This window comes from Silene latifolia, unplaced genomic scaffold (assembly GCF_048544455.1).
Source record: "Silene latifolia isolate original U9 population unplaced genomic scaffold, ASM4854445v1 scaffold_168, whole genome shotgun sequence".
NCBI lineage: Eukaryota > Viridiplantae > Streptophyta > Magnoliopsida > Caryophyllales > Caryophyllaceae > Silene > Silene latifolia.
This window is the reverse complement of record NW_027413147.1, coordinates 107,518-130,994: the sequence shown is the minus strand read 5'-3', so window position 1 is coordinate 130,994 and position 23,477 is coordinate 107,518. Positions and strand designations below refer to the sequence as shown.

The 23,477-nt window shown below is 35.5% G+C and overlaps 1 protein-coding gene across 1 annotated transcript; it reads right to left on the bottom strand.

Moving 5' to 3' along the window:
• Positions 1–1,329: 1,329 nt before the first annotated feature.
• On the bottom strand, positions 1,330–22,801 carry LOC141638053 (uncharacterized). The gene is made up of 17 exons (XM_074447501.1): positions 22,413–22,801; positions 22,139–22,304; positions 21,744–22,052; positions 21,556–21,645; positions 20,904–21,371; positions 20,592–20,699; positions 19,385–19,515; positions 19,170–19,302; positions 16,835–17,183; positions 16,240–16,730; positions 15,676–15,855; positions 15,441–15,599; positions 8,071–8,145; positions 4,279–4,423; positions 3,592–3,773; positions 3,000–3,215; positions 1,330–2,224 (listed from the first exon to the last, which is right to left on the bottom strand). The coding sequence occupies exons 1-17, from the start codon at positions 22,568–22,570 to the stop codon at positions 1,589–1,591; spliced, it is 3,996 nt and encodes a 1,331-aa protein (XP_074303602.1). The 5' UTR covers positions 22,571–22,801; the 3' UTR covers positions 1,330–1,588.
• Between the last annotated feature and the right edge of the window lie 676 nt (positions 22,802–23,477).

Sequence of the window (23,477 nt, the reverse complement as noted above, 5' to 3'; positions counted from 1 at the left end):
AGGAGAGAGAGGTGGTAAGAAATCTGGGTAAGCTTTAAAATAAGACAAGGGTATATCGGTCATATTTTGACAAAACTCACCGGAATCCTCAAACTGGTGCAATTTTAGAAGAAAAGTGATATTCTGGATGTAATTTACAAAAAAAATTATATAAGGCTGTAATTTTCAAAAAGTGGTTTTTAAAAAGCTGTAATCAACAATTTTCTCTTAATTTTATTAATATAATAGATGGTGAATTACGGTTTTATCCCTTTAATATTGGCTCAAAAACAAAAACTAATTTTTCATTTTTTTCTATTTTTTTTATTAGGGTGTTACCGAGTTCACCGAAACTCGGTACACCCGATGTCGGCCTAGTTAGAATAAAAAATACAAAATACAAAACCAAGTATCCATATTTCCCAATAAATTGTCATATTCAGTTTAGTTTTATTCGTAGAGACGGTAATTCGGTGGCTCATGGATTGGCCAATCTAATGCCTATATCATACTCGATGAGGTATTGAATTGGGTCGATTCCGGAGTCTATTTCACCGCTTGTATGTTTGGATGCTTCGTTGTTGGCTTAGTAATGAAATCCGTTTGTTTTGCCCTCAAAAAAAAAGTGTCATCTTCCCGAGATGAAACTGACAACTAACCCCGCTAACGATTTCGAGGAGGTAGATATTAATCAGAAGGTTCTGAGTTCTCAATTTAAAACGACAAGTTGTCAAAATATAACCCGTCGTTAAAATAAAACCCCTAGTACGTACTTTGTAAAAACAAAGCTAAATACTTAAACAATAAGTCTTGCTTGCGACGAGTCGGATCTTGCGACGGGTATTATGTGAGTGAAAATGGGTAGAGGGGACAAGGTGGGCACCCACCCCATGTGCTTTGTCTCTCACCCTTATGGGTTTTGTGTGAGAGAATATGGTACCCGTCTCTTGTTTGTGACGGATACCCTCCGTCACAAATAAGAATTTGTGATACTTAAAATACCAAATTGTCAAACAATAAATACTGAATCTAAAATCCTAGTTTACGAAAATAAATGGAAAGGATAAACGAGAAGACGGAGATAATTTCCATGAAAATCGTGTCAAAGTTCCAAATTAAAATTGTAAGTTTTGAAGATAAAGTTACCGCTTATCAAACTAATGATTCTATTTTACAAAAATAAACCAGATCAAGAAACGATGAAGATTTGGTTATCATAAAAATTTGTTATTTTCAAATTAAAATAGCAAGTTTTCAAATTAAAATGGTTACTTATCAAGGTAAGTCTTTGGGCGTTATAAAAAGAACCTCCAATGAAAATATAAATCACTACTTTTACTGCTGCCAAAATAAAGAAAAAAAACAAATTTGATTGAAACTAGCCACCCCTAAGTCCATGCCCAGTACAAACAATTTTATCTAATATTGCATGATCGACTTCAGGTAGCCTCAACATTAACAGCCATAGGCCCATTTACCAAAAACACAAGCAGTAGCAAGATGCAGACTGCCGAGCCTAGGCCGAAGACTACGAAGGTTTATCTGTACAGAAAACTACAAGAATAATATGACACTTTTTCATTAACTATACTGTAGTAATACAAAAAAATCAAGGTAGCATGAACATTTCTGGGTATAGTTTCTTGAAGACGATTTCCACTGAAGAGAAATTGATGTCAAATCCATAAGTCTGACCTCCATATTGCACAAACAGGTAATCTTTGGAAGACAAAGGTGGCGGCATAACTTGTGCAAGATCTGGAAATACAGGGGGTGGAATTATATCTCTACCCTTGAAAGAATAATACACATCGGCCAGTAGAAGCCAAACCAGATCCGGATCCATAGTGGCTAGCCCTGAAAGGGCATCTATGGAAGCATCATGTAGTCCAACTACGCCACTGCACGCCACACCCACCACAAGACCGCAAACTTTCTTGAGTGCAATGTCAAGAGCTGTTGAACTCCTTTTGTCATGCGATAAATTAGCAATCATGTGGAGAACTCCCTTTTGGGTTTGCAGGTTAGACGACTCAGAGACAGGATCTTCTGATGTCCGAGAAGTGCTTCTGTATGGCAGCAGTAAAGGTGATGCTTCATTGTTTCTTATGGATTTTCTTGTGAATGGTGATGTTGTTAGAAGCTTCCAGAAATGAGATCCATCGGTATGGAAACGGCGAGTAAAGAAGTTTCCGCCACAGATTCTCACAACTTTGCTTACCACTTCTACACATCGCCGAACAGGCTACAAAGATTGAATATATATCAGATCACAATATTACCAATTACCTCAAGGGTTCCCGCAAGTAGCGGGTCAATGTATGCAACTTTATCCCTCTGTTAACTACGATGAGAGGTTTCTGAGTTACCCAAAATGAAAATTAAATCAAGAGTTCCACCCAATGACTGCTACGTCACAATAAAATACGGGCAACTTGTTTAGTGACCATTGTTACTTTATTCTTTTCATAACCCATAATTTCAGGATATCAAGTCTTCAGCTCTTTGCACTATTGAAATTGGATATAATTAATATCTCAGTTTTAAAAATGACATAACAAGGAAAGGAGAGGAGTGGGGGCAGGTACCATCATTATTTTATGGGATATTCTACATGGTACCCCTCAATTTTTCGACTTTCTACATGGTACCCCTACACTTTTTAAAACATACATGGTACCCCTAATTGTTGTCATTATCACTAAGTGTACCCCTAAACTTTATTTTCCGTCAATTAAACTCAGTTTTAGGCGTTAAGTGATTACTTGGACGCGTAACCAAGCTTGTCATTTATCATCCCATGACATAAGGACTCTATTAGGCTCAATATAGAAGTTTTGAGAAGATTTAAAAAGTGTAGGGGTACCATGTAAAAATTTGTCTATAAAGCCTTTCCACCTCAATATCTTTCTTTCTTAATGGTCGTTACAGAGAATATAGAAGTCTTGAGAAGATTTGAATAGATAAACAGAGTAATAAGTTTGCCATGAAAGGAAAATGTGGTGTAATGACATACTCACCAGTGGAATCTTATTCCTGACACAAGCCACCAAATATGGCCATATTTGGTTCATAGCAGGAAGCAATCTATTTTCATCAGCCCCTTCTTCGGCAGCATCTAGAATGTCGTTAAGATTGTAGAATGAACACAAAGATGCAACTTCTATTATGGCTTCTTTTGTTTCTTTCTCGTGCGCAAATGCTTCCTCCACCTTTGCTAGAGTCATAATACCATGCTTTGGGGATGGCACAAGAAAAGGAAAGAAATTGACGACATTTCATACTAGATTGGACCAATATCACATATGAAACATTAAGCTACATCTACCAGTAGAGAATCTTGAAGGTAAGCATACAAACATCAATGCACTATATGAAGAAACACAGATGCACACAAACATAATCAAGCAAATATGCTACTACAATGCCAGAACAAATCGTCAAATGCCCCCAAAAAGAAGGTTATGATCAGGAATCCAAACAAAATAGTAATACTAAAATAACTCAAGTACGGGGTAGTAATGATTAAATATCACAAGCAACAGATTCAACTTTTACAATGAACCAGCCATGTAAAAGCAGTACTGGGGGAAAAAAAAGGACAGAACATACCTCAATTATGTCCAACGCAATCAAGCAAATTGGCTCCTTCATGGAGGCAACCAAGGGAATCACAGCTGTCAAGCAGGAAGCCGCAATAGATGCAACAATCCGGCGATACCTCTTATTGTCATTCAGCTGAAACAAAATGCTCTCCCACTCCTCCATGCTTACATCACCAAAAAATCCATCATCTGCATGTGCACGATGTTAAGTCATGAAATATGATATAATTAAGAGATAAGTTTGATAAACTCCATCGGAGCACTGGCTAAAAGCCCATATTACAGATCACCGAACCAAACAAGCTTGTCAACACAAGAATAACTTAACTCTAAGGTCTCTAACCAAGGGCCTATTGGAAGAAGACACACAAAAGTAACAGGAAAACGAACTAGAGTTAACTTTCGTAACAGCTCAACTAAATTGCACTGTTGTCTAATTCATAATCCCCAATGGGGATACCTACGTACTACAGCATTGTGACATAGGTTTAAACAAACATCATGATATGAATTATGTAATTCAAATACTCCATACAAGATACGCAAAATCAGCCCATTGGAGGGTGAGCGAGTTAGTTGACCCAACCGTCAAGAATAGAATTTCCAATACGAGAGGGAAACTAGAACAACAGTGGCCAGAGACAAGGAGGAGATTTCCTGCATAAGCAAGGGAGGGAGAGAGAGGTTTAAGTACCTGATTCTCCAGAAATTAAATCATCCCTTCTAAGTTTTATCTTAACATCAGAGGCTTTAGCATTGACAGCAACTAAATAGGATTCGGATTGAGAAGGTAGTCCATCAGCCTCATGCTTAGCTGCCTTAGCAATCTCTTCAACTGCCTACAAGTACGAATTTTAAAGTGAGACATTTTGATTTATAGCAGTCATTAATTAGATATCCAACAAATTAACAGGCACGCAGCAGAAGTGAACAGGAAAAAATACCTTGCTAAATGTTGGAAATTGAATGTTACTACCACCTAACCACATACTCAAGCAAGTGGTTTGGTGAACTACAAGACTAGTACTCAAACAGTCAAACATAGTCTTGCACAAAACAGACAAATGTAGGCAGCGACATACAGAAAGTGATATCATTAATTAAAAGTAGCATTCCAAACCAGATCACCATATACAGATTAGTACTACAATACTGAAAACATCATGATCAAAATATTGGGACAAAACCAAGATTTGAATTAGCCAAATTTAATTGACAAACCTCTAATAAAAGATTCAGATCAAACTCTTGACAGTTCCTTTACAAGTGAGGGTGAGGCACAAGAAGAGTGCAAGAAGACAGTGTCTGCCGTACTTTAAATTCAGTTTAACAAATGTATATCTTAGTTTTACCTCAAATAACTGAATTAACTCATTTAAATGTTGTATTGCTGATACTTACTGCCACAGGACCACAAAATAAGGCTAGCGAAGGTGAATACTAACAAAGTGACTATTTCAGCTACTTTTGTTCAATTTTATCCCATTGACTTACCAGATTCTAAAATTGATTTTTGATTTTGTAAAACGCGACTCTACTAAAATTCATTTTTTCTCCAAGTTAGGTCATCCTTCCTCAATATTATTTTCTCTTATTTTTTTATCTGATTTACCTTTTGTAAAACGATACGAGATTTCTCGGGCTTGAGGAGAGTATGGTGACGGAGAGGGCACAATGGAGAGAAAGAATACATGTGGATTTTTAGTATTTGATGTTATTTGACATATTTAGTGTTTTTATTTAATTTTTTAAAAAAAATTATTTTTTGTTCTCTCCTTTATTACACTTTTTTTACCAACCACTTTCTTATATATTTTACTTGGTTTACTTTTAAGGTATTCCGGATCCTTAAATTCTACTTCGGTTTTTAAAATCGTTTTAATCTTTATTCTCGATTTAAATTTTAAGTTTTTATAAAAGAAATCCGGACTTCGATTTTAAAACCTATAAATTTACCTTGACTTTGTTTTATGTTTCGCTCTCCCTTTTGTTTTTCATTTTTTTCCTTTTCTATTTTTTTTCGCATTTTGAGGTGTGCGTTCACCCATGGACGGTTCTAAAGGATGATTCATGTCAGCCGACCCCAAATCATTTTGGGATTAAGGCTCTGTTGTTGTTGTTGTTGTTGTTGTTGTTGTTGTTGTTGTATTTACCTTTTGTTCTTATTTTCGCTCTCTTTATACCTTAAATTTCACTCATCCACCCTCTTGATTACTCCACCAATTTCTCTTATATTCCCCCATTTCAATTTATCTCTCTTCTCTCTATTTTACCTCCCTTGTAAATTTCTATATATCTTTTAGCTATAATCTAAATTGCTGCTTTCATTCCTCTAGTTCACTTCACTCGTTTCCCTTACTTTGTATTAGGAGTATTTGATTATCTTCTTTCTTTTTCCCCAATTTCATTTTGTCTTTTTTTCCCCCTCTATTTTCCTCATGTTCTCCGTGTATTATCCTTACTCAGAATTTTTGCCAAAAACATGTTCATCATTAATATGTACTTTAGGAGTTCAATTAAAAAACTAAGTCCGGAAATGAAATTTGGGAGGAAATTTTAACTTTGAACTATGAGAGAACTTTATGTACATGTAATTTTAATATGGGTGAAAAAAATAGAATTTTTTTTTTTATTAATACACACACTTACATGGAAATAAGAAAACAAAAACACAATTGGGAAAAAAAATAATCAATGTTAGGGCAAAAAAAGTAGTTCTGTACTGTAGCTATCAGGGAAAAAAAAAGGTTAGGTACTTTTGTGAGAAAATGAAGAAAGTAAGGTAGTTTTTTGCAAAATATAACTAAGTCAATGTCGGAAATTTGACATTTTGGCCGGAATAGTAACTTTGATTGTCTGTGGCCAAAAAAATGAAAATATACGGTAGTATAAAACAAAAATAAATAAATTAAAAGTAGTTATTTTGCAAAGACCCCTAAATATAAGCTAGTTTTCACACACACACACACACACACACAGGTAACCTTTTTTTCATTATTTTTTTCTAGTTTACCTCCTTTTTTCTAGACTCCGTTTTATTCTTCTTACCTCATTTTCCCCAAAATTTACTTTCTATTCTTTATTCCACTAGCTTGCCTCTTCTCAATTTCATTTTCCCTATTTTAAACTTCTAATTTAGCTTATTTTTACATTGACTTTATATTTCAACTTTATAGAACTATATTGCCTTATTTTAACTTCTCAATTTCACGATTACTATTTTTCCCCCTCTATTTTACCTTCTTTATCCCAGATTTTGGCTCTTGTTTACCCAATCTCTCCTTTAATCCACCTCTTTGTTCCACATATTCACCTGTTTTCCCCAATTTTATTTGTCTTCTTTTCCCCTCGATACCCCCATTTATAGTACCAAGTTCATTTTCTCCTCTTTGTACAGTAAAGCAAATTCATACTCTGACCTTTTAATTTGGAGTAATATAAATGATAAATTGATGATAGACCCACTTTTATTCGGAAGATAATAAATGGAAAAAAAGATAAAAATGTTAGGTAGTTTTTTTGATAAAAGTTTCTGACAAAAAGCCCTTGTCTAAGCTAAAAATATATTGATCGACTTTGGGAGAAGTCTTCACTATAAATGATGAGATTACCATATAACTAGGGTAAAGCTTGCATATATTTCTACCTCTTCAAACCCAGACCATAGGAATCACACTACAACTTTGTCGTCATGAACTGAGCAGGTGCATTATTTTCAGTGCAAATCCCCCTACTACTAAGAGAATAAAAATTCTCTTAGTTTTCCCTCCAAAAAGCATCTACCTAAATTAGGAAATAAGTATCATAAAATTATCTTTTCAATAAATATGTTTTAATAATTATAACTCCAATCTTTTTATTAAATTCATAATTATTATTTTTTCATTAAAATTAAATAAAATTAGTAATTATAAATTAAAAGTTGTTAAATTTTTCAATAATGCAATAATTATTATTTTAGAGAATCACTTAACATCCCCTTTTTACTAAAAAAAACAACAAATCTCAAACTTTTTCCGCCTAAGTTTACCGCCTACGTCGCTAACTACTATTTACAGTACTTAGTATATTTCTCTAATTAACTACTCCCCTAATTCATTTTAATGATATTCGGATTTTGTACACAATAAAAGTAGCCATAAATATATGATGTATAATTGAAAATAGAAAAATACCAATAGTTTAATTGTTAATTTTTCTTACATTTCCATCTAGAAAAACCGTGCTATAGCACGGGAGCTACACTAGTAAGTAATGAACTGAAGAAGTGGTAACTAGTTATGATTGCATTATTTGCATATATCGCTCTTACATTTTTTTTCGACAAACCATTATGAACTCAGACACCAGGCACATTCTATAAAATGCTGAGAAAATCAGCAAAGATAGGAAGCAATTGCAACAGGATACATATGGCCTTGAAGTCTAAAGGATGTGAACGAGTAAAATTTGCAAACAAGCCAAACAAAGTTATGAAAATAAAAACCTTCAAGAAAGGAATAGTCAACTCTGGGTGCTGATGCCTCCCAAGGATCTCCAGTTCCATGGACACACATCGCATCTACATAGATAACTCAGATGATGAGACACATAATAAAGAATGAAAATATGACATACATACACACTATATTAGAACAATGGTAGTTTAAATAAGAAACATCACATTTTATAACTGTCAGCATAGTGAGATGACATTAAAGTGAGTATAAAGAAAACTACCCCTTAATCTGCAGAAGTAGAAGCATACAGAAAACAGACAACAGCCAAACTCAGAGCAAGAAACAGATTTAAAAGTAACTCAATATCCTCAAAAAAGACAAGAAAATAAGACTAGATCGACGATGAGGAAAGGAAAAAAAAAAGGCCTGAAAAGGAAAAACAATATCTCCTATACACTTGCACTATCTTCAGGTTTTCGCCATTAATTTTGATAGCATGTTAGCCTTTAGGAATATCTCATCCGTTACATGTCTTTTTATTCATGGATTTGGCTAAACCATGCTGGCCTTGGGAATGAAAAGTAGTGTCTCAGTTGGGGACTAAATACTGCTAACAGTTTCTGGCAAACAAATTACTTTTGTCAGGAGTCACAACTTAAAGAAAAGAAGTGGGTCTTTTCATGAACAACGTCCCGACCTTGGTACGAATTATTGTTATATATCTTGATCTAAGAATCCGTCATTCCTACCATGTTTTGTACTGGTCAAGGAGAAGGTTATATATTAAATGTATTGGACACCACCAGCCCAGCTAAAAAATGAGCTTCATACTTGGCTGTTGTCTTTTCGGTGTTCTTCTTTCTGTTGCTCAAATAGCTATCTATTGTTTCCATTTCCAATTTGGCTAAACTACCAAAGACTCACTATCCATTGGTTTTTTAGTATCATAGAACAAAGCAAAATGATTACTAAACTATCTTTCCAAGTGAAGCAGAAGTGTCAGGCCGTTGATGCATTTCACGACGCAATTCCCTTATGAGTCATCCCATCCTTTCAAACCCCCATACCACTCCCATCACGGTCAAATCCAGAAGCCATTAATGTGCTGGAATGATGTTTTTTGTTCTTTTGTTTACAAGCATTTTTCTGACATTCAAATTTATAAGAATAAAAAGAATAGCAACCTTTACTTCTCACTTTCGGACAACAAAACTACTCTAAGCCTATAAGGATTAAGGATTAGCAACTCTATATACCGACACCTGAACCACACTACTTCAAAAAGAAATAAGAGAGAGAGAAAAGTCCGCATGACAAAGAAGATTGGGGAAAACATGAGAGAAAAAACATTTCTTTCTGTTGAAACGGAATTATGAAGCATCATCTTATGTTATCCTTCTCTAAAATGGGTGTAAATTTTTGAATCTTAACGTTCTACGATATCGACATCAATATAGGAAAAAGACCCCCTACGCAAAATTAAGATGGCAAAAGCAAACCACCCGAAACCCGACCCGTTAGAACCCGACAATTTGATGAGCCAAACTAACCCGAGCCAACCCAAGATTAAGCCAATTACCTATAACCCATATTTATCCCAACCCGATCCGATCCGATCCAAAGCCAAACCAGCCCGATAATAACTCTGCTCCTATAGTTTGAATCGACAACTTTCTTAATTGTTTCAACATACAACAAAACTAATAAAATAAAGCACTGAAGAATAATTTTAATGACATGAAATTATTGGTCCAAACTTGAAGACGTGATCCAAACCAAACGAACACCCAACATGAGGGCGACCTGACCCCAACCCATTAGTGACCAATTCGGAGATGACTTTACTCGCTTTAACCTGACCCATAAAGGCCATAATCGACACGAGTGACCGATTTCTGAGCGAAATTGAGACATAACGACTTGATTAAGACATCTAGATACATTCCAATATTCGCATTAGTTGAAAATGGCAGTCATAAAGCCTAGTAAATCATTCTTGTGGTCTTTTAAATAGTTTGCTCACGTTTTTTTTATCATATTTTACCTTAAATTTAGGTCACTATGCTGCCACGCTATATTTTATTTTAGCTTTTGCTTTATGCTACCTTTTATTTTAAAATATTTGTCGTACACTACCAAATGAGAGATTGTGACCACTTTTAATCATCATTCAGGCGTGGACTTGCCGAATTCTTCTTTTATTCTTCTAGTTTGAATCTTTTGTTACCCAAACTTATTTATCCCACGAGTGACCGATTTCTAAGCGAAATTGAGACATAACGACTTGATTAAGATATCTAGATACATTCCAATATTCGCATAAGTTGAAAATGGCAGTCAGAAAGCCTAGTAAGGCCCTGTTCTTTCTGGCTTTTTAGAGCTAAACTGAACTGAGCTGAATTGAACTGAATGGAGCTGAGCTGAACTGAATTAAATAGAGCTGAACATAAACATAAACATAAACATAAACATAAACATAATCATAATCATAATCATAATCATAATCATAATCATAATCATAATAATCATAATCATAATAATAATAATAATAATAATAATAATAATAATAATAATAATAGAGGATGATTAATTAATAATAAATTAATTATGATGATGATGATGATGATGATGATGATGACGACGACGACGACAACAACAACAACAACAACAACAACAACAACAACAGTAACAGTAATAGTAATAGTAACTATTAAGTTTAAGATTCGCAAAATAATAATAAATATATAATATTAATAATATTAATAAAAACTATTAAGTTTAAGATTCGCAAAATTGAAATTGGCTGAATTTAGTAGAGTAAATGAAGTGAGTGAGCCGAATCGAATGGAGCCGAGTCAATAAATAGAAATAGCCGAACGAGCCGAATCGAATAGAGCCGAGCCGAATCGAATAGAGTTTGAATCAAGTGAGTGAAAATAAGCCAAAAAGAACAGGGCCTAAATCATTCTTGTGGTCTTTTAAATAGTTTGCTCACGTTTTTTTATCATATTTTACCTTAAATTTAGGTCACTATGCTGCCACGCTATATTTTATTTTAGCTTTTGCTTTATGCTACCTTTTATTTTTAAATATTTGTCGTACACTACCAAATGATGTCGTACACTACCAAATGAGAGATTGTGACCGCTTTTAATCATCATTCAGGCGTGGACTTGCCGAATTCAGGACTTTACTTTCGTTTCTGTAGAACACCACCAAATACCATTTTTACTCCTTTTTTTATCTAAGTTGCCTAATTTTTCCCCATTATCTTTTTCCTTGTTTATTCCTCTTATTTAATCTTTCACACTTTGTCGTCTAAGTTACCTCTTATTTTTCTCTCTAGTTTACTTCACTCCCCAGATTTCATTTTCTCTTCTTATATTCTTCTAGTTTGCATCTTTTGTTACCCAAACTTATTTATCTCACCCCTCCCCCCCCCCTTCTCTCTAATTACCTTATTTTTTCATTAACTTCATACTCTCATCATATTTCACAATTTTGTCTTCTATTCCTTTAATGTTATTTTCTATTCTATTTTTCCCCTATTTCATTTTTTCCAAATTTCACTCTTATTTTATTAATCTAATTAAAATCTGTTATTTTTTATTTACGTCATTTGTTTCCCGAGATTGTATTATTGTATTCCATTAATTTCCCACTTTACATAATTTCATTTGTCTTCTTTTACTTGTTCTAGGGACTTTATTCTCTTCTATAATCCAATAATTTGCAAAAGAAAGAAAAAAATAGGATTAATTGATAGGAATACTCCGAACTATGAGTATGCTGCTCAAAATACTCCAAACTTTATTTTAACTACCAATATAACGAACTAATGCCCTCTTTCGCTTTGAATAGATAGGTTGTTTCGTTAACTTATTGTAGCAGGTCATTCTTTTTTTTGTACCCATTTTTTTTTTCATTTATGAGTCTTCATCTTCTTCCTTATGAGTCTTCATCTTCTTTCTTTACCCCTTATTTCCTCCTTCTCCATTATTCATCTTCTTCCTTTACAAATTATTTGTCTTCCTTTTTTTTTTTTGATAAAGAGTAAGTATTATATATAACTAAAATCGAAAATTAAACAATATACTCCCTCTGTCCCGGTCATTTGTTGTCCTTTTCTATTTTGGGGTGTATCAGTCATTTGTTGTCCTTTCTATTTTAAGAATGAATTTGAAGAGTAATTTGATCATTCACACTCAATTTATTCCACTTGTCATTTTGTCATTGGCCCCCTCCCCTTTCCTTGGTCTTTGTGCCAAAACCAAAGGACAACAAATGACCGGGACGGAGGGAGTACAATTTAACTGTTGCCAGAATGAACCAACAATTTTAAAGTTAAATCACACATCAAACAAAAACCCCTTAAATCTCTCTCTCAGTAATCCATCTTTGGGCAATCTCTTGATTATTTTTGGGGTAATAGTCGATAATATCTTTAGGAAATCTCTTTGATTATAATCGATGAGTAGTTCAAACTCAAAGATCACCGGATCACCGATCCTTCGCTACTCGCAGAAATTCCAAGCGTCCCAAATGTATTTCCCTTTTTTTTCTTTTAATTTTTCTTTTAATTTTTGCTCTTTCTATGCTATTATTTGTGTTATTCAGTTGTACGGAGTACTTGTTTTGAGATTTAGCATCAATGATTTCGTTACTGCTTGATTGTCGTTGTTTGTGAACTGAATAATTCTTGGCCTCCGGCGATCCTTAATTTATTGTGACTTTGACGGTGTGTGTTGAATTGAGATGTAGTATGTTCATGATGAGATGCTATTTTGTTGTGGCGAGGTTGACTTGAAGTGGTACGGGGTGGAGAGAGGTTGTGGTGCGCGGGTTTGGATACCATTGATGAATCGGTTTTCGGTGAGAAGGATGATTGGCGGTTGTGACAATATGGGTTGGGTTAGGGTGGTAGAAAGTGGTGCAAGGCGGATTTAAATCATTAATGGAGTTGTGTGTGCTTGAGAAGAGAGTGAGCTTTAATGGTTTAGGTGAATATAACACAGAAAGAAGAAGAGAAAGAGAAAGAGGGGTTAGAGGAGTGTTAGAATTTTTTTCACTTACAAAGCAGGTAGCCGGTCACATATTATAATAAAAGCGAAGGAGAGCATTAGTTGGTTATATTGGTAGTTAAAATAGAGTTTGGAGTATTTTGAGCAGGCCGCCCATAGTTCAGAGTATTCCTATCAATTAATCCAAAAAAATAAGTCAACCATAATGCGAACTTCTAATCGGGACTTGAAATTGAGGAAGAACCTTATTTGAGAAAATAAGGGAAGCTAAATAAAATGCCCTTTTATTTGAGTCATTGAGTGTATAACAAAAGCCAATAAATTAGTAATATGCACTTTCGTGGGGGTAATACTCTCTCATTTTCATTTCCATTCTATAGATATGCTTGTGCAAAGTTATAGGTAGAGTAAAATAAGTGTAAGGTGTATTCTAAGCATTAACCTTAGAGGGCGTTTGGTTCATCAAAGGGAAAGGGAATAGAATAAAGAAAGAGAAAGAGGGGGAAAGGAATAAGATTACACGAACATTACAATGTTGTTTAGTTACTCAATTAAAACGAAAGGAATAACCAATTTACAATAACCAAAACAATCACCAATTAATCCCCCCACCACCAACCACCACCACGACAAACATCGATGACCACCTCTAGCCCCACCCACAATGGCCTCCCGTTGCCGATGTTGCTGGCGATGGTGGACTGGTGGTGTCGCGGTCATAAGTATGTCACATAGAGCGGTGGTAGAGTATTGGTGGCATTGACGGTTCCAAGTGGTAATGAATGGTGTGGCCGCAACAGGGAGGTGGAGGGGAGTGTGTGGCTGGCGCCGGGGATGCCTTGTCGTGGTGATGGACTACTGGAGGGTGTGCAATAATAATGGGTTATAGTGGTGGGCGGGTAAGAGGGGTAATGGAATCCCATTCCTTCGGAGCGTGAAGGGTAAGGAGGTAAAACGATTTAGGGGTAAGGGAAGGGCAAAGAGAATGATTGAGAGAGGCAAACAAACACTAACAAAGGGAATCATTAACTTTGACTCCCTTTCCTGATTACCCTCAACCATACACTCCCTTACTAATATACCCTCTCACTTGTACCGCAAAAAATAGAGTAAGAATATTTTGGTGATTTATCAAGACATCTTACTTAAACGTAGAAATGTATAGAATTGAATGGAATATCCAAATAAGGAATATGTATAGAATTGAATGTAGAGAAGGGAGTAACAAATAGAGAGAACCAAATTGGCGGAAAAAAAAATCAAGACTGCGGAAAAAATAAAGTTGGGTAATTTTGTGAGAAACAAAGATAAAAAAGATTAGGTAGATTTTTGGGCAAAAGAAAAAAAAAAGTTTGAGTCATCGCTAAAATGTTACTTCTAAATTGGCTGAATGTTAACTTCGTAAGTGTTTGGCAAAAAAAAAGGTAGCAGAAAGCAAACAATAAACTTAATGAATATTGCCTCTAATAATCCTAAATTTGACAGGTCCGCCATAAATAATCCACATTTTCCCAATTCCGAGTTGCCAATGTTTTGCACCTATTTCTAATGCCTTTAATTTTCCATCAAATAATTTGTACACAAACCGAAAAACATGAAAACTAATTTTGCTTAAAAAAAATCGACAAATTTTTTAATGTATTAAAATTCAGAACCTTTTTTTACAATTCTTTTTAAAAATTAAAAAAAGCTTAGTTATAAATTTTTTTCAGAATTTTAAAACAAATGTTTTTATTTTTGATTTTTTTTTACATGGCTTTTTCAGAAAAGCTTAGTTATAATTTTTTTTCAGAAATTTAAAAAAATGAATCACTGTTTTTCAGAATTTTGTAATAGTTTTACTTTAAAAAGTTCGGTTTTTTTACCAGAAGGTTAACGTCATATCGCCGTACGAGATCGGTGCAAAACTAGAATAATGTTGACAACTTGAGGATTACTATGGGAAGATTGAAACTTTGGGATTAAAAATGGCAGAAACTCGGGATTATTGAGAGCAATTTTCCAATTAATTAAAGGTAATGGTGGTGGCAGACGGGCAGAGTGACCTACATTTAAGTTAGTTTCTAGCAAAACCCTGTGCCTATTCCTTACCAAGAGAGACGATCCTACACACATTCTGAGGTCACTGTTTTTGTAGGATTGTGGTAGTGGTCCAAACTTCTACAGGCTCTAAGTCAAAGGAAAACAAATATGACTTACAACAGTCACAGACACCATCAGGAAATTGAGTAGGGACTGCGTCCATTGACAATAATTCAGAAAATACTGAACATTCTCCTTTGTCCTTGTCCATTTTTGGCCTCCACAAAAAAAGTCAGTTTTCAACAATCAAAACACAAAAATAGAGCCTGACAACATCTAAGCAATCAAAACACACACCAAAAACTGACACCTACCGGTTCCTCCAGTAATGGCAATATCTTATGAGCGACTCCTACGAAAGAAAGCATCGATGCGAGCACATTTGGAACCTGAGGATTCAGATCTAAATGACGCAGTTGATGACACAAGGAATCAATAACATAGTCAGCATTAGCCACAACTAGGTGTCCAGCCTGCATAAAGATAGGAGCAACATGAGCAAACTGAAAAACGAGATGCATGAGTATAAGGATCCATATTAGCTCTTACCGTTGGATACCCAGATGTTGCAGAAATCACACGCAACACAGCATCAGCAGCGTGCCTGACTTCAGAGTTTGAGCAGATCAAATTTTCAAGCAACAAATAGAGGGAGGAACAAAGGAACCCACTTGATACAAAATTTTTCCCAAGGCATATACTAAAGACTCCAATTCCATCAATCAGCACCTGTGGAACCAGACATGTTCAGAATCTGTGAAATATTACAACCTCCATCCCAATTTTTTTTTACCTCATTTGAATTTAGTGGTCAACCGATATCTACCATTAACTCCTCGTGTTAGTGAAGTTGCAGCGAACAACATTTCATGTGTCGTTTATCAATCCGACTAGTTTCATCCTATCATTTTTAAAAAGGTGGGACTATTGTACGCTGCTAGAGAATATCTGTCAAAATCACGATCATTTGACCACCGAAGAAAAAGGGGACCACCAAATAAAGACCACCCAAATAAAAATGGGGGCAACGTGATGGGGACAGAGGGAGTAAGATGTAAGGATGCACGAAAAAAAAGTGGCAATTAGGATATCAAGCTAAGAAAAGCACCGTGCCTCGTGTAACATTGCAACATCACGGAAAAAGTGCATATTAATATTTTCAGTTTTCTTGCCCGATTGAACAAGTGGTGCAACTGGGACATCCCAAACTTCAGGAGACATGAACTCGTGTAAAATAATACCCACGCAATCAATGACATGCTGCCTTACACACGGTGTTTGAGTAACATTCCAATATGATTTAGCAGGAAAGTGGTTGAAAGGAAACCCATCACTGTTTTGTTTCTCTTCATCTTTCAATACAGACACAGTAAATATGTCTTTGACAACATCAATTGCTTGATCAGACATGCCAAACAGCATCTCATTGAGAATACAAGCGGCAGTGCTAGCCTGCCTTAGCAATTGTCCTGATTGTGATCTTGCGTACCAAGATTCCCAGCTTTCTTTACTGGAGCCTTTCTTGCGGAAATCAGCAACCAATTTACGCAAAAATCCAAGAGGAATCTCGACAATTTGCAACAATGTAACTTCATTCCTACAGTCTGTCACAAACAGATATAGGATCAGGAAAAAAGATGTTATACGTGCTCATTAACCTGATCAGAATATCAAGATAAAAACTGGTGAACATATAAAATAATAGTACCAACAATTAATGATAGACCCACTAGTCTAAGAATTCCTGCAAGGACTCGGTATAGTTTGGAACTGCCAACATGGACAAACCATGGAGGCATGCGCGGAAGTTCATAATCATTGCATGGCTGCTTCATTTCTTTTACCAATGCATTCATACTAGACTCTTCTGACCTTTTGGACCTGACGACAGAATGTTCACTGATTGCGTTCTTACTGCCATCCCTTAGTTCCGTAAGAGAATGCAAGTATCCAGTTGCAGAAGGCGTTGACAAGACTAATTTCCCAAGAGAACCCGCAAACACAGACTCCTGACTCAAGCATAGAGCAAATACATCGAACAACTTGGCTGCCTTAACCTGCATGAGCCACACATTTAAGACGATCAGTCCAGATGATTGACAAAAATCAACAATGTCTGCACAGAGGAAGTAGTATTAACATTTAAGCGGAGTCTTTGAGGGCTAAAAAAACATATTCATCCAGGAAAAAAGCTATGTAATGACCAGCCAACTTTTAAGCTATCAGATATTGCTACATGCAAGAAGCCCAACAATATCACGATGGAGATCTAAATACCATAAATCACACTGATTACATGCATGACCAAAAGCGTTATTAATAGATTAGCATATACTGCTACACCTCGCACATGGATCATTTGGATAGAATCTGGTCATCAATATTTTAGGTCAACTTAAGAATAAAAATGACGAAGTTTCGAAGACTGTACATTTTCAGGCCGGGTCAAGTCTAGATCACTTCTACCCAACCAAGGTCATTTGAATTTGAGATACAGTCATTTCAGGTCATTTTGAGTCAGGCTAATTTCAACTGAAGTTTCGAACTGATCGGGTCAATTTGGGTTTCGAATCAAGTTTGATTTCGCTAGTTTATCTTCGGGGTCCAGACCATTCTACTAGGTCTAAATTGTACACACAATATCAGCATTCAGCAGGTATAAAATCTGGCCTATGAAAGATTTCGCTGTTTCTTTTATGCCAAGATATCACCATAGACGTTAAGTGAAAAAATTAGTAACAACTCACCAAGTAGAAAACTAAAGCAATCTCAATTCATAAAAAATAAAATACAGATCAATCACCTTTATATAAGTTAAGTTCACTTAGAAGTTAGAACCACATATCATATAGAGATGGTACTTCCACAGATACACCTCCGCGAAAGGAATCAAAACAAAGTGATGCTTAGCACTTGGAGAAGAGAAAAAGGTACGCAATCTCTCAACAACTTATCTACACCACTGAAATTTAGGCCAATTTGCAAAGATTTTTTTTTTTCCTTGTCTCCAAAATAGCCTCAGAAGTTGCCTTACTCATCACTTTCACTAAAACAATGATATGTATTCCTCAGTGAGATGTCAATCCTTTAATCTCATTATCCTTCCACTTCTTGTCAGTTTCTTATAATAATCATTCTTTCTACTTACTCTCTTGCTTGATAGACCTAGGCATGTAGGGCGTTAAAAGAGAAGAATATTCAGTAAAGCAACAAAAGTAGGTGGTGAGTGTGAATGCATGAAAAGAGGGAAGTCAATGACAATGATGTACAAAAAATAGATGGCCCTTTAACCACAGATTGAGAGAACAACTTTCCCGTCTACTAAACAGAGTGAACTGGAAAAGCCCATACCATTACACAATGAGTGCAAAAATTGAACCACAAAAATTTTAGATGAAATTGTAAATTCAAAAAATTAAAATTCCTAATTAGCTTAACATAAAATTTCAGAGAGAACCTGTGTTACTCCGACTCTCCGACACTGTGTCGGACAAGTGCCGGAGAGTCGGATACGGCTATTTTGTTCGAATTTTTCTTATTTGTGGTCTAAATTGAAGTGTCGAAGTGTCGTGACACGGCAGCTTACGGGAGTAACATTGGAGAGAACAAAATATGTTTTTGTCAATATGTGACCCAATCTTGAGAATTGAGTTCAAATGGAAAAGAGAAGGGAAATAGAGCTTAGGGAATGACCCGAACATATCTAATAACCAGAAAACTTTTTGGCAAACATTTTGACAGTAACAGGCACATGTGCAGGTCATGTGCTTTGGCAAGAAATAAGCCAAAAATTTGAGAAAGGCTTCGGAACTAGGTGCAAACTCTTCATTTTAGCCAGCACTTAAGATTTCCCACGGTGTGGGAAGATGAAAGCAGCTTGAAAAAATATGTTCATCTGAAAAAATAGCTTTACTACACCTAGAAGATGAAATAGGAAGCGTCCCATCAATTTCATAAACATTAAGCTAGTACATTCAATATGTATGGTATATCATATAAACAAGACACAAAAAGCCAATATTCTCACAAAAGAAAAAACATACAGGAAAGCACAGAAGGTGATCCATGATAAGCTGAGGTCCAGAATAATAAATCACTGCAAGCATCTGCTGAGCAGAAGCCAAAGCCACAGATTCCTCGCTTCCAAGCACCACCTTTGGCAGCCTCTCAAGTAGCCTGATTTTAATAGGCAGTGGCAGAAATTAGAAGAAATGAGACTTTTGACAAGGTTAAAATCATGTATCCTCGAAGAACAGACCTGTTGAACAGTTCAGCTATATCAGCCTGAACAGTAAGTTTCCCATGTGATACGAACAAGCATCCAAGAAAATCTTGTGCAGCCGTACACACTTCTCTAGAATCATCACAAACCAATGTACACAAGCATTCCTACAAATAATACAAGAAGCGAAACAGCATGAGTAAAAGGTGCAGGTATTAAAGCAGAAATGTGACGAGCTGACAACGTTGCACAAATGTCATGGTATTAAGTCTTGGTTGGATACTTGATCCTGGAATCGGGAATCACAGCCTGGTCTTGGTCGTTTCACAATATATACAGTCGACGTAAGCCTTCATAACTCGGTCGCAATGCGCTGTGGCAGGCAAGGCTGATATTTAATACCATGCCAAAGGTCTTTTAACAATATGAAAGATACAGAGAGCTAGGGCTCGCTACTCGCTAGCATTGTCATGGTAATTTAGAAATGCTCACAGTACTTACAAGAAACTTCTATGAAACACAGGTTAAATTAATATAAGAATTTCCATTCATAGAGAGTTACATTTTTCCTTTAGTTTCTATATTTTTATTTTCACAGGTGTATGATTTTAACCAGCCCAAATTATTGTGGAACTGATTTTGTTGCTGTTGTTGAGTAATATGTTTCCAGCTTAAGCAGGCATTAACTTCACGAGAGGAAAGCTAATCTTTACAGCTTACATCTAAATGAAGGATTTTGTGGTTTTTCATAGATGGGAGAGAACTTATTTTCTAAGTATAAAAGAGAAATATCAAGGAACGCCCTAAAGCTATCATGAATTATTTTAGCTAAAAATCAAGAAAAAAAAAAAAAAAAAAAAAAAAACATTCTTCCAAAACATTTACAGGATGAAACAAACTCAACCTGAACAATGCTAAAGGTAAGTGGCAAAAAACAAAGACTCAGCAACAAAGAGGAAAGGTCAGTAGCCGATTCTTCGTTCTCAGGCACGCATTCCCATTGCTCATCTTCAGCCCTATCATCCCACATTCTTCTAAATTTCTCTACATTTTCTCATTATTTTATATTTTTATCTATTGAAGTTAGCAGGAAGGAAAGAACATTTTTGTAAGCTGAAAGTCATACAAGCTAACTAGTTATGACTTTGCGAAACTTGAGATCCACTCGTGATCAACAGAATTTATTACATGCAGGCCAGCAATAACAAGCATATAAGTTTTAACAGCAAAAATTGCATCCTACCAAAAGCATCAATCTGCTCCCATTCAAAACGTTATTGCAATTTGACAATAGCCCTTGTACGGCTGATAGAAGTCCATGTCTCACTCTTTTTGATGGATGCGTGCATAGCTGGCAAGAATACCAAAAGGCAAATCAATTAAGCAAAATATATACGAAAATTTAGAGCAAGGTACAGAAAGGTCATCATGGACAAAAGTCAACTTCTTTGGAGATATCATTCACTCCGTTTCAAAATTGTCTCAGCTCATGAGAGACGATCCTGATTCTTAAGTGTGGTAAAATATAGACAAATGAACCATTCTATTGGCATACATGCGGAAATGTGTTGCTCAACAATTTGTCAACATTGTTAGTAGCTCTTTCAATCCATTCTGGTGTACGCTTCACGTATAAAGGACCTACTCCACCACCAGCTTTGCGAAGTTGCTTAGCACTTAGGTCTTGGTTTGAGATAACATTTATTCCACTTGAATCACCAGAAGTGTGCCTAGGATCCTGAGCTTTATCATGCAGGTGCCGTAGCTTTTCTAGGTATGATTGTGAAGATCCAAACTCGTGTGAGTTCAAATCAAGCAGCTCGTTGGACATATGAAGGTCAAATGCATCAGCATCATCCTGAAGGACAATCGTGAGAAATTCGGCCAAGCCTCTAATAGCGTGTTCAGTAGCTTCTGTGCTTCCAGCAGCCCCACTAATCATGGACTTGGAGACGTGCAAAACCTTGGCCAATTGGCTGACAACCCCAGGTAGAAAGAAAGCCAAGGCATCAGGAATACCAACCTATCAGAGACAGAAAACTTTCGTCAATATGCCAGAAAAAGGTTTGTCAATGCCATCTAAAAGGAGCGCGAAAAAATTGGTAGAAATATGTTTTCTGTGAATGGCTAGATAGGGACGGAATAAAGAAAGCTCAACAACTACCCTTTTATGTTCAGTACAGGTCCCAAGATAATTTAAGGTTTACCTTTGCTACAAGTACTCGTACGGTTATAAGAGCTTCCACTCGGAGCTTTGCACTGCCCCTAAGACCCCGTCCAACCTCAGCATCTGCAATCTTTGCACAAGGGAAGTATATTACTAAGTGCAACTGAGTTTGTAAAATGTCAACCGGCTTCATGTAAAAGATTTATTGGACAGAGGAGTTGAGCATACATTGAGAAGGAGGGAGAGCCAGTGACCAAGAGCAGCTGAAGCACTTTGTGATTGAAGAAATGCAATTAAGCAGTCGGGTGGTTGGCAGTGATAGGTCGAGTGTTGAGCAGTCAAGGCTTTGGAGTGTGTTGTGTCTAAAAGTTCGGGTTTGGCTAAACTGTGTTTACAGGAGCAAGAAGTTTGTAAACAAGGACTTAGATTGATAAGCAATGTTCTAAAGCACTTAACCACTCCTCCACGAAACTCTTCGGAAGCCTCGGTTGCAGATAACATAGCACCATATGTTAATTTCTTTATCAACACAGTCAACTGGAAAAAATAGACTCAAACATGAGGTCAAAATGTGAAATACATGATGAATAGGCAGAAGAAAGGGTTGAAATGAAAAGGCGAACCTGATTAACAGAAGCTAAATGGCATTTGGATAAGAGTTCCTGTAGACAGTGAAGGACGGGTTCGGCAACAGCATCGTTGATAAAATTAGGCTGAGAAGGGGAGTTTTGAGAAGACCTGCAGCTAACGGCTGAATCCAATAGAAGCAATAATGGGAACAAAACATAGCTGAAAAAAAACACACACACACACACACACACACACACAAATAAGGAGGGTCGTTTTGGTGTGAAACAATACTTTAGAGGCAAAAGTGAAAAAGAGAGTCGGACGTACTCGAAAAGGGGTTGGAGAGACGGAGGAGGAGAAGAGCGAAGAAGGAGGAGTAATTGAGAAAGAGCAGGGGAGTTTTTCTTTGGGGTTTGCGCCAGTTGGAGTAATTCTAAACACCATATTTTAAGCTCTCTGAATACGCCGCTGTTACTGCTTTCCATCGCCGTCCGTCGTCCTACTTCAATTCAATTCAATTCAATCTGGGTGTTTGCTTCTCCACTTCTCTTTTCTATTCAACTTTCACCTTCTTCTCCATTCAATTCAACTGGAACTATACAAGTAACAAAACCAATTCACAAATTTTCTAGACTATATATGTAAAACTAGGTACTATCCGCGCTTCACGCGGCCTGTTTTATAATTTTATTATTATAATTGATGAAAAATAATATAATTCATACATAAGTTTTAATATTTTTACTTATATATAAAAATAAATTATTTTTTTCTCAAATTGATTCTTTTAGGTTTAACTTCAATGTTTTAAAATAAAATACATATAATTTTAATTTAAACTAATAAGTGATAATTAATTATGCATGATCAACGTTTTTTAAATAAATTTGTGACTGGTCAAATATCATATTAATTAAAATTAAAATAAAATTTATTCGAATAATGCAGCAATCAACACTAAGTTCTCAAATCATATCATTTCATGATACGTTATGTTCAAAATCAATTAAAATTGTTCAAAATTATGTGAATAGAATTTTATGTAATTTTTTATTTTTTATGTATAAAGTGTATGTGATATTTATGTATCAAATATATAGGGTCCAAACTCAACTTATTCAAATGTTTTGATTGTGTCTTGCATGTGCTATGTGTCAAACATATTTGTAAGAAATTTGCACCTTTTATTTTTTTAAACAACTATATATAATGATGTTTAAGAGTTTATCTATAAATAAAATAGGTTGAACTTTCTCAAATATTATTTTGTGAGGTTTAACTTCAAAGTATTTAAAACATAACATATAAAATATTTAACTAAAAGTAAAATATTTTAGTTAGTCATAATCAATATTTTATACTTGACGTATACATATTTAATTGAAGATATTA

Bases quoted from the DNA above. Each gene is read 5' to 3' on its own strand.
- LOC141638053 (XM_074447501.1), bottom strand. From the start codon at position 22,570: ATGGAAAGCAGTAACAGCGGCGTATTCAGAGAGCTTAAAATATGGTGT. The intron at 17,184-19,169 runs GTATGTTTTTTC...TGGCTCATGCAG, and splicing joins ATCACCTTCTGTGCTTTCCT to GTTAAGGCAGCCAAGTTGTT. The intron at 15,600-15,675 runs GTAAGAGCTAAT...ATCTTTATGCAG, and splicing joins CAACATCTGGGTATCCAACG to GCTGGACACCTAGTTGTGGC.